Source organism: Microchirus variegatus (genome assembly GCF_963457635.1).
Source record: "Microchirus variegatus genome assembly, chromosome: 6".
NCBI lineage: Eukaryota > Metazoa > Chordata > Actinopteri > Pleuronectiformes > Soleidae > Microchirus > Microchirus variegatus.
The window spans coordinates 21,515,068-21,530,821 of NC_139807.1; the positions used below are offsets into that span (position 1 = coordinate 21,515,068).

The 15,754-nt window shown below is 40.8% G+C and overlaps 1 protein-coding gene across 1 annotated transcript; it reads left to right on the forward strand.

Annotated features, from left to right (window-relative positions):
- The first annotated feature begins 13,743 nt into the window (after positions 1–13,743).
- Positions 13,744–14,963, forward strand: LOC310928938 (uncharacterized protein). The gene is made up of 3 exons (XM_083891605.1): positions 13,744–13,927; positions 14,488–14,593; positions 14,664–14,963. Exons 1-3 carry the CDS (start codon positions 13,771–13,773, stop codon positions 14,758–14,760), a joined length of 360 nt encoding a protein of 119 aa, XP_083747731.1. The 5' UTR covers positions 13,744–13,770; the 3' UTR covers positions 14,761–14,963.
- The last annotated feature ends 791 nt before the right edge of the window (positions 14,964–15,754 follow it).

A 15,754-nucleotide genomic window follows, 5' to 3' on the forward strand; every position in this document is an offset into this window, starting at 1 on the left:
GGGTTTGTCACAGCCTGTAGTGAAGACTGTTGTGGTCAGAGACTTGAAGATGACTGAGTCCTCTTTCCTGTCCTGACCTCATGTCGTTCACTGGTGTCAGCAGAACTGTAAGAGATTAAACATCAGTTAGAGATGAGTTACATGTGGATTTATGTGCTACATCTCATGGGGGGACATCGGGTAAGTGGTGAGGGATGAGAAATCGAGGAGGGGGTAGAGAAAGTGCGGCTCGTGCAAAGTCCATGTGCTTATTCTAAGTGCATGATGGGAAATTCCCCCAGCAGTCTAAGCCTATGGCAGCATAAGATAGACTATTCTAATCAGGACATACCTGATCTAGCTTCGACTATAGTCCATATTAAAGAGGTAGGTTTTCAGTCTCACCTTAAAGGCAGAGACCGAGTCAGACTGTCTGTCTGAAAGCAGAAGTTGGTTCCACAGGAGAGGAGCCTGGTAGATAAATATTCTACCACCGATTCTACTTCTAGTTATTTTAGGAATAACCAGCAGACCTGAGTTCAAGGAGCGCAGCGGTCTATTTGGTTGATATAAAGTTATTAAGTCACAAATATAAGAAGGTGCCTGATTATTCAGGGCCTTGTATGTAAGTAGAAGTATTTTAAAATCTATTCTACTTTTCACTGGGAGCCAGTGAAGAGAAGCCAAGACAGGAGTTATATGATCACGTCGTCTGGTTCCAGTCAGTATCCGTGCTGCTGCGTTCTGGACAATTTGAAGGCTTCTCAAGGACTTACTAGGACAGGGGTCTGCAACCTGCAGCTCTGGAGCCACATGTGGCTCTTCCACCACTCTGCAGTGGCTCCTTGTAGCTTTAGAGATCGAGGCGACAAATAAAAGTCTTTTAATATCTTGTGCGTCACATCCAACGTCGACGTAAAATGCAATATTCAGTAGACGTTTGGATGCGTCCTGTCCATCTTTGGATCCACATACCGTTTTCTCGAGCGCGAACGACGTACAATCCAAATATTTGCTTTGTTTATTTCAAAGTGGGTTCATTTGAATTTCTTCAACTTGACACAAACAATGAAACAATGGAAGAACCAGGTCTACGGGGTCTAGAGGTTTGGGATAAACTGGTCATGTTGTAGTTCTTAAATGTCATAAATGAACTATTGTATATAGTATGTCTGTATAAAAACCTTTATACGTGTTATTATCTTCATTTTGTGGGGTTTTTTTTTGCGGCTCCAAATGAATTTTATTTGGGTGGAGAGGCGACAAAAATGGCTCTTTTCATCCTAAAGGTTACCGACCCCTGTACTAGGACATCCAGACAGTAAGTAGTTACAGTAATCCAGCATAGAGGTTATTAAGGCGTGGATAAGTTTCTCAGAGTCTTGTCTTGATATAATGTTTCTAATTGTCTTGATGTTGCGAAGGTGGAAGAAGGCTGTTCTACATATATGCTTAATGTGTTCATCCAGTGATAAATCCTGGTCAAACGGGACTCTTAGGTTCCTTACTGTAGTGCCCTTGCACTACAGACTGAAGTGTTACTGCCTAGGTTTAGAGCTCCAAGTGCTGCTCTTATTTCTTTTGGCCCAAGGACCATGACCTCAGTTTTTTCTGTGTTAAGCATCAGAAAGTTACGAGTCATCCACGTCTATGTCTATGAGACAATCCTGGAGTGTAATAGATGGGTTTGGGTCGTCCGGTTGTACAGATACATATAGCTGGGTGTCGTCTGCATAACAATGAAAATCTATGTTGTGTTTCCTGATAATGTTGCCTAATGGCAGCATGTACAGGGTAAAAAGAATAGGTCCGAGCACAGAACCCTGAGGAACTCCGTAGTTAACCTTAGTGAATATGGAGGATTCCCTGTTACACTAACAAACTGAAAATCTGTCCGATAAATAGGACTTGAACCAGACAAGTGCAGATCCTCTAATCCCAACGTCTTGTTCTAGTCTATGTAGCAGGATCTCATGATCTATCGTATCAAATGCTGCACTGAGATCCAACAGGAACAGTATAGAAGCCAGTCCTTTTTCAGAGGCCATAAGAATATCATCTTTTACTCTACTCAATTCAACTCAACTCAACTTTATTTATAGAGCGCTTTAGGCAGCTATAGCTGGTACAAAGTGCTTAACAGTACAATAAATAAAACATGGCACATAAAACATAGGAGACAAAATAATAACAATAAAACAAAAAATAAAAAAAATATATATATATAAACAATAAAACAATAACAATGTTTAAACAATAAAAAAAACTATAAAAAATAACAATGTTTAAACAAATAAAAAACAATAAAACTATAAAACAATAAAAATGTTTAAACAATGAAAACAATAAAACAAGAGCAGAGTCTCATGCTGAGTTGAATGCAGAAGAATAAAAATGTGTTTTAAGATGAGTTTTAAAAATGGACAGTGAGGGGGCCTGTCTAATATGAAGCGGGAGGGCGTTCCAAAGTTTGGGACCAGCAATGGAGAAAGCTCTTTCCCCTCTGAGCTTCCGTTTAGACCTCGGTACCTCCAGGAGCAGCTGGTCAGCTGACCTGAGGCACCGAGCAGGAGTGTAAGGATGGAGAAGCTCAGAGAGGTAAGGCGGGGCAAGACCATTTAAAGATTTAAAAACAAATAAAAGAATCTTAAAATGGACTCTTAAATGCACAGGCAGCCAGTGAAGGGAGGCCAAAATGGGAGTAATGTGCTCCCTCTTACGTGCTCCAGTTAAGAGGCGAGCAGCAGCGTTCTGGACCAACTGGAGACGCGAGAGGGAGGACTGGCTGACTCCAAGATAAAGAGCGTTACAGTAATCCAGCCGAGATGTAACAAAGGCATGGATTACTGTTTCAAAGTGCTTTTCTGAGAGAAATGGCCTCACCTTTGCCAGCTGCCTGAGGTGGAAGAAGCTGGACTTTACTGTTGCCCCAATTTGCCGGTCCAATTAAAAATCACTGTCCATAATAAAACCTAAGTTTGTGACTAAAGGCTTCACATACGGTGCCAAAGGGCCCAAATCAGCAGGGGGTTCACTATAGCCGCTAGGGCCAAACCTTATCACTTCCGTCTTATTTTCATTAAATTTTAAAAAGTTCAGTGACATCCATGCTTTTATGTCATCAAGACATAATAGAAGTGGTTGCAGACAGGCATTTTTCTTTCTCAGTGGGACATAAATCTGACTGTCGTCTGCATAAAAATGAAATGAGATGCCATGTTTTCTTAGGATGGAACCCAGGGGAAGCAGATACAGGGAGAAGAGCAGGGGCCATAAAATTGAGCCCTGTGGAACCCCATAAGAAAGCGGAGCAGATTGGGACTCAGAGCCACCGAGGCGTACACACATAGATCTTCCCTCAAGATACGATCTAAGTAGTGCAGTCTCTGTACTATGGTGGGTTCTAAACCCAGACTGGAACTTTTCAAATGCATTATTGCTACACAGGTGATCACACAACTGGATGGCTACAGCTTTTTCTAAAGTCTTTGAAATAAAAGGAAGGTTCGAGATCGGTCTATAGTTACTCAGAATGCTGCTGTCGAGAGAAGGCTTTTTAAGTAATGGCTTAATTACTGCCATCTTAAAGGCCTTTGGGACACAGCCGCTCAGTAAAGACATATTTACTTGATCTAGTAAAACATTACCAACTTGTGGTAGAGCCTGTCTAAGGAGTCTAGCTGGTATAGGGTCCAGCTGACATGTAGTAAGTTTAGAGGAGGAGTACGTGTATAGCTGGAGCCGCGATTAGGTCTAAGCTCGCTGTACTAAACTGTGTTTTGGAGATGTTGGAGGGTAAGAGGTGGTTAATCCTATCTCTGATCGTTTCTATCTTATCCTTAAAAATTTTTTATAAAGTCATTACTACTCAGCGATCGAGGGATCAATGGATTCGTTGCATCGTGGCTCTCCGTCAGCCTGGCTACAGTGCTGAAGAGGAACCTGGGGTTGCTCTTATTTTTCTCTATTAACTCTGAGTAATAAGAAGTTCTTGCATGTCGAAGAGCTTTTTTATAGATATCAAAACTGTCATTATGTGTGGAACGCCACGTTCTTTCTAACTTCCGTGTACTGAGCTTTAACGCTCGAGTTTGGGCAGTGTACCACGGGGCAGACTTGTCCCGGGTGATAACCTTTCTCTTAAGAGGAGCAACGGTGTTTAGAACTGAACACAGGAGACACAGAAGAGTTTGTGTAGCGACCATAAAGTCTAAATAAAAACACCACTATGACACTACTATTGGCCCTGAACAGTGACGCGTGCGTAAAAACAAGTCATCTTGAAGTCCATTTAAATGTATGCAATTTATTAAACATAATGATCACTGACAAACTGTAACAGATGGTAATTAATATAACTAAGCTGGTGTAAAGGGTTAGTCAACAGAGAATCATGGAGCCAAACTCACCATGTGCACGTGAACAGGTGAATTTATCAGCGAATGCCAGAAGTGACATGTTCAAAAATCTAAATGTAAATGAAACTATAGTTTTTGCTCCTACAGTTTGTGTTGCCCCATCTAGGGCCTGATTTACTAAAGCTTTGCACGCGCAAAAACGTGTGCAAACTGGATTGCCCACGCAAATTTGCGTCGATGCTGATCTACCAACAGGGCGCAACGAGGAGTGCGTCATTTAGCGTTCTTGCCTTAATGCATATGCAATGTGGGCCGTTTACATGCAATTTTGCGTGTGCTGGGAGGAAAACATGTAAATATGTTATATTAGCATGCGCAAAGTGATTTATCAAACCTGAAACTGATTGCGGTGTTTATTTGTGCTTCTATATTTAGCACGTTTGAAAGGCAGGTCTTAACTGGCACAGTAGTGCGCACACGTGGCTGCGGTTACGCTGAAGCATAATCCTCTGAGAAATACATAAACGATAATACTTTTTGTAAATCAGAAAATTATGCTTTTTCCAGAGCATGTTCAACTACGCGTTCACAGATGACGCACATTCATTTCTTATTTTATATCTGAATAAATTAAATATAGATATCCAGAGGAGAAATGCATGTTTGTACTGGTATGGGCTTACCTTGGTCTGCAGTTTGTGGTTCAAGGAGGGGTCGTTCCTATGTTCCCCGGTTAAGACCGGAGGAACAGGGAACCCCGCTTTACTTTAACGGGTCCAGCTCTAACCTGGTCTACTCTCGGTGCACGGTGAAGCGCAGGTGGCACAGTGTGCACACGTCACCAAAACCTCACAGGCAGGTTACCCTAACTCTAACCCTTCCAGTTCCAGGCACATTTAAATGCAATAAATAATCACAACAATCATTATTTAATGTAACTATCTGAATCAGCTATAGATATATCATCTATATCCATTGTCCCGTCGCCTCTGACGTAAGATCAAAGGCTGTTGGCACGCGTAATGGAAACTCAGCCTGACTGAATGAACACAGATGAAACCAGGGACGGACTGGGACTAAAAAGCCGTTGTGATGATCCGCTTTATTTATTTATTTACTTATTGATAAAAAAGTAACTCATCCATTGAAAGTAGACCTATGTGTAATCTTGAGAGAAACAGCAGAGCGCCCCCTAGCAGCTGTCAGTGAGCTGCAGGTGAGTCAGGAGGAGAGCGCAGCACTTTTTTTTTTTAAAGGCAACATCGATAGTCCATAGTTTTCTTTGTTTGATACGTCAGGTAATGATGGAGCTGTCCAAAATACCGACGCAGGAATAATTTAAAAAGGTCCTATGGACCCGGGGAACAAGGACGTCATATATGCCTCGATCCCAGTTATCTGCTCATCGCAGAACGTCAGCTGTACTTTCGTTCAGTGGCTTCAAATTTCATTCTGCGCTTCCGTTGAGTCTGCTCTTTCTCCATGTGGACAACACTAGCGCAAAATCCTCATTTAAATAGGGCGGTCCAAAACGCAATCCAGTAGCAGACGCAGTCTTTAAGCACGTGTACGCAATTTAGCGCTCTCTATTTGGAATCTTAGTAAATCAGGCCCTCTGTCTTAGCTGTGATAAAAAATAATATTAACCCTTGTTTCACTACTGATTCCTGCCACCTGGGGGAGTCGTACGCCACATTTCTAGTGTCTGATGTCTGAGCCCTGTAAAATGCTGATGTGCTCCATCATGCATTAGTGATGGGATCGGCAGTTCATTTGAGTGTACTGAATCACTTGAATCAGTTCATTAAAAAGATTCGTTCACAGATTCGTTCAGTGCTTAGCAGGAACCCAGTGCCCTGCTACGGGACTCACCTCCTCCCTGAGTGCAGTACGTTCACGCCGCAGGTCATTGAGTGAGTGACAGAGCGAACGAGATTCATGTCCTCAGCCACAGTACACCAGGGGCCTCATGTACAAAGACTTTCGTGGATTTCCTACTAAAACTTGGCTTACGCCAAAACCCAGAAACTGTCGTACGCACTAATAAATTCAGATGTATCAAAGTGTGCGTACGCATGGATCCAAGCACGTTCCCTTTGTACATCCCAAATCAACGTGGAATTGAGCGCACATGCAGAGGTGCCAAACTCCTCCCTGTCCACGCCCCATTTACATATGCAAATCAATTTAAATAGAACCTGAGATTCACCTCTTTGATCAAATAACTCACTGAAAAAAGGAAAGTAAAGGAATTTCACACAGTCTGAGCAAGAGATTCTAGTGAATGAATGAAAACGCGCAGGAAGATTTTGTTTGGTACACTGTCAACGGGGATAAATATGACAAAGACGTGAGTGGGAGTGTGTGTGTGAGTCTGTAAATGCTGTGGGATCCGAGCAGCGCACACACACACACACACACACACACACACACACACACACACACACACACACACACACACACACACACACACACACACACACACACACACACACACACACACACACACACACACACACACACAGGTCATACAATCAGCTGCTCATCAGCTGACATTTCCAACTTTACGCCTGCTTTTACTGACATGAATACTGCACACAGGGAGACGATCAGGGGCTTGTTAGAAAGCTCTGTAGCTCTAATTTCACCAGCAGAACATAAAGAAATCCAGAAACATGATATTTTAATGTGCACATGCCCTGCGCTGGTTTACATACGGGACAATTAAAATAAACTATTATAAACTATTTACTCACCCAGAAGCCACCCATCACACACTGTTCCAGCCTCCAGCCTGTTCCCATGCTGTTAGTCATAATGAATGAGTCGTGCGTTGAACCAGACCACCTTACACGATTTTATTTAGCTGCATTTGTGCATCACATATGATTTGAACATTGATGGAATGAAAATGTTTCCTATTAACGTAAACAAATTATGTGACGGCGCTTTTATAAAAGGACGTACGCCACGTTTTTGTGCGTACGCAACCTTTGTACATGAGGCCCCAGGGGCGTACGTCCTTTTCCACGCTCACGTTCAGATGTATGAAACGTGAAATGACCGTGGAAATGTGCGGTGCCCCACGCCAACTTCATGGTGTTTCTACAGCTATTGTTCCTTTGGTGACACTTAGTGGTTATGCTGGGAAACTGTTAATAATGTGAAAACATTAGTCATCAGAGTGATGTGCACATCAGAGACACACTTATGAACAATTAACACCTTCAAATGGTACAATCCGACGTGAGCGTGTATTTAGTGAACGCGAGGATTTACTTGCAAACGGATGATAATTGGCTCAGAAGTTGATTTCGGTCAGGAGTGAGTCAGTCAACCCTGAGCAGAGCCATGTCAGATGTGTCACAAATCATATGTGATGCGCAAATGCAGCTAAATAAAATCGTGGCACAGTGTGTGATGGGTGGGTTAGGGGTGAGTTAATAGTTTATAATAGTTTATTTTAATTGTCCCGTATGTTAACCAGCGCAATGCACATTTGGGCATGTGCACATTCAAATATCATGTTTTTGGCTTTCTTTATTTTCTGCTGGTGAAATTAGAGCTACAGAGCTTTCTAACAAGCCCCCGATTGTCTCCCTGTGTTCAGTATTCATGTCAGTAAAATCGGGCGTAAAGTTGCAAATGTCAGCCACAGTGCACTTCTGCATTCATTAATTGTGAGAAAAAAATAAACATGAATCAAAGTGTTTAATATCCTGCCGTCTTTACTCACGAGCGATGTGTGAGCAGCTGATTGTATGATCTTTAGTAGTCACTTTGCTTCAGTGGTGAGCAGAAACCCTCCGATTCAACTCCACCTTGAGATCTGACCATTTCTTTATAATCTGTGTGTGTGTGTGTGTGTGTGTGTGTGTGCGCTGCTCGGATCCCACTGCATTTACAGACTCACACACACACTCCCACTCACGTCTTTTTTGCCATATTTATACCTGTTGACAGTGTACCAAACAACATCACCCTGAGCGTTTTCATTCATTCACTAGAATCTCTTGCTCAGACTGTGTGAAATTCCTTTACTTTCCTTTTTCAGTGCGTTATTTGATCAAAGAGGTGAATCTCAGGGCCTATTTAAATTGATTTGCATATGTAAATGAGGCATGGACAGGCAGGAGTTTGGCACCTCTGCATGTGCGCTCAATTCCACGTTGATTTGGGATGTACAAAGGAAACGTGCTTGGATCCATGTGTACGCACACTTTGATACATCTGAATTTATTTGTGCATACGACAGTTTCTGGGTTTTGGCGTACGCCAAGATTTAGTAGGAAATCCACGCAAACGTTCACACTGTCAGGTCAAAACGTTTACATTAAAAACAAAACAACATGTCAACAACAAATCTATGGATCACACCAAGTATGTAATGACGGAGCCGTCTGAGCCAGCGGATCATTTCATCAGGACAGGCCGAGGTAACGCTGCCCTCTGCTGGACACTGTGAGCACAGAGCGTCCACAGAGGCGGAGCTGATAATTTCCGACAGCGCCGCTGTCAAACTATAAATACGTCATATCTTATTACACAAACCACATGTTTGGATTCTAAATGACTCATTTCTCGCCTCAAATGATTTTTAAAACTGCGTTCCGGGACACAGAAATATATTTATTTCAGGTTTATATTTGTATTTTATCCTGCTATGTTCCACCGAAATGCATTCTGGGATATATGGCTTTCCCAAGTACGCTCAAGTCACCACCTGATGCATACTTGGTAAAATGGGCAGAGCGAGAACACTTCCTGGTATGAGAACCGTACTTGCTGCTCGTGTTCTTGAGAAATGGAACAGAACTTGGACTGAGGCTGATGACGTTTTCACAAGTACAGGAGTACGCAAGTATGGACAAGTACACACAAGTATGGATATTGAGAAACGGCCATTTTGAATTATGAAACACTTTTTGCGGCAAACATGAAAATGAAAAAGCATTTCTCTGTTGGCTTTGTCTTTTCATTAAGGCACAGAATAAACAGTCTAGAAGTTGAACATTAAAATGCATTTTGGAATATTGATTATTCACAAAATGCAGCTCCATTTTGAAAATGAAAAAGTATTTCTGTTAATGCATTTTAATTTTCAAATTTGACATTTCAAATTGAATTTTGTTCCTTTTTGCTGGAGGATGTTTTGAAAATTAAATCTTAAATGTCATTTTCTTTATCATTTTAATTAAGTCACAGAATGAGCAGTCTTGAATTTGATTAATTATTTAAAATATTAATTAAAATATTGATTATTAATTTTATTTATGAGTCACAAAATGCAGCTCCATTTTGAAAATGGAGTCAAATATCGTGTTATTAGATGTCACTTTCCGAAACACGTCTTCATCTGGGTAAAACAAATTTTAGTCACTAGATAACTAACGAACAAAGGTTAATCTGATCAAATCTTCATCAGATTGAGTGTGCATCATCTCAATAATATATTTTCCACTTAACCTCAGTGTTTGTTTTTTTTAAATTTCAAGTCACTTTGTGAACTCCTCACTCTCTCACACCAAATTCCATAGAGAAATGGGGCAGCAGTGGACCAGCAGCTACTGTGATGAGATAAAAATACCAATTTTCTCTGTGGACTTTAGTGTGGGAGAGTGAGTGCTTTAATAATGTAATACGTTTCCAGTCAGAAAACGCTCGGTTGACAAGAGGTCCCACAGGTCCAGGTTTGTGAAATAAAAAAAAAAAAAAAAAAAATTGAAATTGCTTTAAATAGACAGGCAATTGAAAGTGCTTGAATTTTGTGCAAGAAAGAAGTTGATATTTAGGTAAATGTCTCCCTTGTTTGTTACAGTTTCACGACTGCACGTTAACTAGGACTATGCAGAACAACTTACTAGTGGTGTTGTGAGATTCCATCCAGAACAAGGGGTGTGACAAGTTGCCCTCCCATCCTAAACTGTGTCAGCACATTCTGTCCTTGAATTTTAGGGAATTGGTCCTGAAAAGTCCTTCAATCATTTTTATTAGGTGAGCTCTTTTTTTTGTTAGAGCTTCCTCACGTGTCCACACTGGCAGCCATGTTCTCTCGTCAGCACCTCATACATTACACTATCACTATCCCTTTAAGTTTTGAACATGTGATTAGTATCTTGTGGCTTAAATCTACATAATAACATGGACAAAATTCGATTTTATTCACTGGGTACTGATCATGTACTTTGCTTTTATAACATGTAAATCATCTCGATGCTGCATATGGTCGCATAAAAATGATACGCCAATGTGGCTTCATTAATTGGCTTAATGGCCTCGTCCTCCCCGGTGTCGTTCATCATTTTGATTACTGTGGAACATTAGGCAGATAAAGTCTTTTTCCCCGTGTATTTATTTACAGTGCTGTCATTTCCAGAGATCTTTTAGTGAATGAGTTAAAAGACAGTTTATAACCTCTGGATTACGACCAAGCAGACAGGAAACGCACAGGGACTTGGTTTATAAAGTGTGATTTATATTTCTGGAGGCTTTTTTTTTTTGTCAGTGTAGGTAATGGCACAAGTTAGAAAAACAGAACTCATTAAAAATCCTTTTACTAATGGACTTTGTCATATCTGCTCTATTTAAAAAGAAACTAAACAACATTTGCGATCAAGCCAAATCTTCTGACTTAAAGTTTAGATTAGATTTTTCATGGATTCATTCATATTTTGCTTGCATTTGCTCCTTTTATGCACATATGGACATGCCCATGCATGTGTCTGTTTTTTATATGCCAATTGTCAGAGATATGAATATCTGAATAAATATAATCGTTAAAAATAACATTGACCTTTTGGAGTGGTCTGGTCTGGGATGATAACTCAGTGTTAGAGTGAGTGGTCTTGTATTGAATGTTGTGACTCCTGACGTCTGTGTATGAAAGAAGGGTGCAAACCTGACATGTGTCCTGACCCTGACCTGAAGTTCAACCACTAACGTTAGTGAGGACCCACACACACACACAGATGCATTCAAGTCACACACCTGATGCGTTATCACCGGCACTTATGAATATAATAAAATTTAAGACTCAATCAAGATTCATGTCTGGAGGAAAAATGGCAGACATTTCAACAGTCTGTGTGAGATGCATTCACTGTGCTGAAGTGTTTTAAACGGTTCTGAACAGAAGCTCGTGGTCAATCACTTATCAGCTTCTACAACGTTTACACTGTATTTTCAATGAAGCAAGTAGGAAAAACAATTTCATTCTGCTTTACTAAAAGAACTTTTTCCAGAGTCAGTGTCCATGCTCTGACAGAGACCATTAACTAACCCTAACCCTTCTCAGGAAAATGTTTAGAGATGTTCTAAATCAAGGGAAAAGTAGAAGCTCATTTGCCCATTGACTTCCATTCAAAAATTGTTCTTTTTTGCAGCCTGTGGTGGTCGCCCCCTGGTGGTTTTTCGATATATTTTCACAAGTGCAACCCATGAATCTATGTCCATTAGTTTGTATTCAATCGATGACAAGTCTTCTTCCACCAAGCCACTATGTTATATACAGTATGTTTGTACAGTAACCTAGAATTTTATTATAATACTTTTATTAGTACCAGGTACTAACATGCTTGAACTGTGGTGGAAGAGCGCCATAAATCTTACACACTAGTCCAGGGGTCTGCAACCTGCGGCTCTGGAGCCACATGTGGCTCTTCAGCCACTCTGCAGTGGCTCCTTGTAGCTTTAGAGATCGAGGCGACAAATAAAAGTATTTTAATATCTTGTGCTTCACATCCAACGTCGACGTAAAATGCAATATTCAGTAGACGTTTGGATGCGTCCTGTCCATCTTTGGATCCACGTACCGTTTTCTCGAGCGCAAACGACGTACAATCCAAATATTTGCTTCGTTTATTTCAAAGTGGGTTCATTTGAATTTCTTTAATTTGACACAAACAATGAAACAATGGAAGAACCAGGTCTACGGGGTCTAGAGGTTGGGGATAAACTGGTCATGTTGTAGTTCTTAAATGTCATAAATGAACTATTGTATATAGTATGTCTGTATAAAAACCTTTATACGTGTTATTATCTTCATTTTGTGGGGGTTTTTTTGCGGCTCCAAATCAATTTTATTTGGGTGGAGAGGCGACAAAAATGGCTCTTTTCATCCTAAAGGTTACCGACCCCTGCACTAGTCCTTTGAGCCTCGTCTTTTCTAACCCATTTGTGGAAACATGTGACAGTGAAGCTAAAATCCCACATAGCTTGGAGTTCGCCCGGCTCACTAATAAAAAACATGGTGAGAATGTTAAGGTGGTTTGAGGACACCTCAGCCTGATTTTTATTTTTATTATGTATTTTTTTACAGAGAGAATGTTAAGAGATGAGTTGTAACACTGCCAGCTGTATGAGCTGTGGAAACACAGCCATCACTGCTGTTCATCATCAAGAATGACTATGTCACATCTTTGTGTTGAGACACTGTGAATGTTAAAGGTTTTCTCTCATTTCCTCTTTTACCGGACAAAAAGTGTTCCGACTTTTCCCCAGTGATCTCGTATAATTAGGTCCAGCCTGTCACTGTGTGTGTGTGTGTGTGAGTGTGTGTGTGAGAGAGCGAGAGAGAGGAAGAGAAAAAGAGAGAGACTTATTGGAGAAACATTCAGTAAGATAAGATAAGATAAGAAATTTCCAGTGTTACAGCAGCAAGACAATAAAGAAGGATAATAAATAATAAACATGCATTACCAAAAAGAAATAGAATATATAAAGTACAATATGTAAAGATATTAACACTGACTATAAAAATAGGTTTAAAAATAGAATGTAGAATGTACATTACAACCGGTCTGCAGAATATACACAGTATGCACATGGTATTTACAGTGTAAGGAAACAAGGCTGAGCTATTAAATAAGGATATTAAATAAGGATATGGATATTGCACTGATGAGAAAACTACAGTATAAAAAATTTGACAGTATGAAAAATGACAATATATTGTACTTAAAAAAAAATTTACATTATGAAAAAATATATACAGTATATTACAGCAAAAAAGAACAGTATATTGCACATGGAGAGTGTGTGTGTGTGTGTGTGTGTGTGTGTGTGTGTGTGTGTGTGGGGTCTACTTAGAGCAGTACTTGTTGTACAGTCTGGCGCTTTTCCACCGGTCCGACTTTAAACGGCACTGCGCTACACGACACGGTTTAGCGAGTGTTTCCACTAGCGTAGTACCTGGAACTCGGCACTATTTTTAGTACCTGCGGTGGTGAGGTTCCATTCATGGGTGCCGGTACTATGCGCAGGTACTATGCGCTGATTGGTCAAAACTGCCGGCAACTGATTGGCCAAAAGTGTCGTCACTGGGTGCGTCATGAGCGCGACATAAAATACAGGATGCAGGAGTCTGTTTCACCATTTTTCAAAAAATAGTAGCGCGCAAATACTTCGACATGGCGACTCTGCATAAGAACACTCCATGGTCCAACGACGAGGTCCAGACTGTCCTGTGTTTAGTCGGAGACGACAAAATACAGAGAGCTGGACGGAGCCGCCCGTAACGAGCAGGTCTTACCGGGAGTCGATGTCCGCTCACGGCGTACACAGCAACTCCAATAACTCCGCACACGCCAACGGTAAGTTTTTTATTTTCAGCCTGAGAGCAACGTTTAACTACTGCTGAGAATAAACTCGCTTAAACAAGACATTATAAAAGTAACATCATGTGTGTCGGTAATCTCTGTCCGTCTGTTTACACGAGACAACGTAGTTGGCTAGCTAGTTAGCAATGTCGCTATTAGGTGCTCAACCTACAACAAAACATTACGTAAACCTGTAAAAGAAACCAGATTTGTACAAGTCATGAATTACACTTACTACCGTGTAACGTTTTGTTTTTACGTGTTAAAACAGACTTGACCAGAATATACAGCATGGGTTCTATATTTACATTATAGACAGAGAATGAGCATCGGATATTATATGTCTATATTACACTTTTGCAAAAAGACAGTATATTGCACATGGGATGAGGAGCGTGGTTGTCTACTGAGAGCTAACAGCTGCAGGGAGGAATAAAGGATAATAATAATGATAAAGCTCCTTCATTTAGGGTGTTTCAGTCTGTGGCTGAATATATATATATATATATATTGTTATGCAATTACAGCGTATGTATACACTTCTTTTGTTCAAGAATCCCATTCCATATGTGAGGAGTGTTCATCCACCCCAGCAGAGCCATCAGCTGCTTCGTTATCGGGGGCACCAACTTCGCCACAGACCACAGCTCTGTGCAACTGGTAAGAAATAATAAACATGATTTACAGCATTTGTGTATTTCCTTAATAACCCCTTTCTTCTTCTCTATAGTGTTATGGAGGGAAGAGAAAAAGAAGCTCACGGCTGTCCTAGCAGAGCTTCAGGTGGAAGATGTTCAGTAGCAGGAGTGGAACCGGACACAACGTGACCGCCACACCACGGGAGTGCTGCGTTCAACCACGCATTCCTTTGAGTGATTGGGCAGCTTGTCCAGGCAATAGGTGGCAGGAGCATGTGACCTATTTCCTCCCTCCTGTCCTAGGACTCCACCACCTATGTACAGTTTATTTGATTTGCTGTGCACTTTAACTTTGGTTTGCTGTGTTTTTTTGTTTGAATAAACAACAATGTGACTTATGTGATTACGTCATGCGTATTTCTTTTCTTTTTCTTTAATTGTGGCAGCCTTTACAAACACAACGTATACAGACAAAAGGAGACATCTCTGCAGAAAGTACAAACTTTTATTTGTAATTCAGTGAAAAACAGTACAATAATAAAGCATTTTACAAATTCACAACAAGTGACACATCAGGCCCTCACCTACATCTCTGCCCTCCTCTACACCCTGTGCCACTGCCACCACAGGTTTAACCACTGTAGCTGCTGTGTGTGCATCTCATTCAGTGTCATAGGTCTCACCATGATTTTCACACAGGTTATGCAGAGCACAGCAGGTCACCACCATGGATTTCACCAGCTGGACATCACAGTCATTCCTTTTCAGGAGTGACAGAACCATCTGAAACACACAGGCAGCATGCTTACGTTAATACCAGAATACCAAAAATAGAGATTGCTTTCGGTCATTACTACACTGTACACCTGTACAGTACTATGTAGAAGTCTGAGGCCACCATTAGATTGTTGCTATAATGACAATAGAGGAATCATTATTTCTATTTCACTTTACTGGAACACAATCAGAATATATGTATGCAGTTTTTTGTTGTTTAAAAAAAACATCCTCTACAGGTGTCCAGTATTTAGTGTGATCTACCCTTACACTTGAACAATAACACAACTCTGTTAATACTGGAGTGGAACCTTAATTAATGTTTCTGGTTCAAGACATGCGTGAGTATTACATACTCAAAAAACAACAGCGTTTCTGCACAGTACTGTATATGAGCTAGTTATCG

Excerpts from the sequence above, each read along its gene's own strand:
- LOC310928938 (XM_083891605.1), top strand. The coding sequence starts at position 13,771 with ATGGTCCAACGACGAGGTCCAGACTGTCCTGTGTTTAGTCGGAGACGA. Across the intron at positions 13,928-14,487 it reads TAACTCCGCACACGCCAACG|AATCCCATTCCATATGTGAG; the intron begins GTAAGTTTTTTA and ends CTTTTGTTCAAG. Across the intron at positions 14,594-14,663 it reads ACCACAGCTCTGTGCAACTG|TGTTATGGAGGGAAGAGAAA; the intron begins GTAAGAAATAAT and ends TCTTCTCTATAG.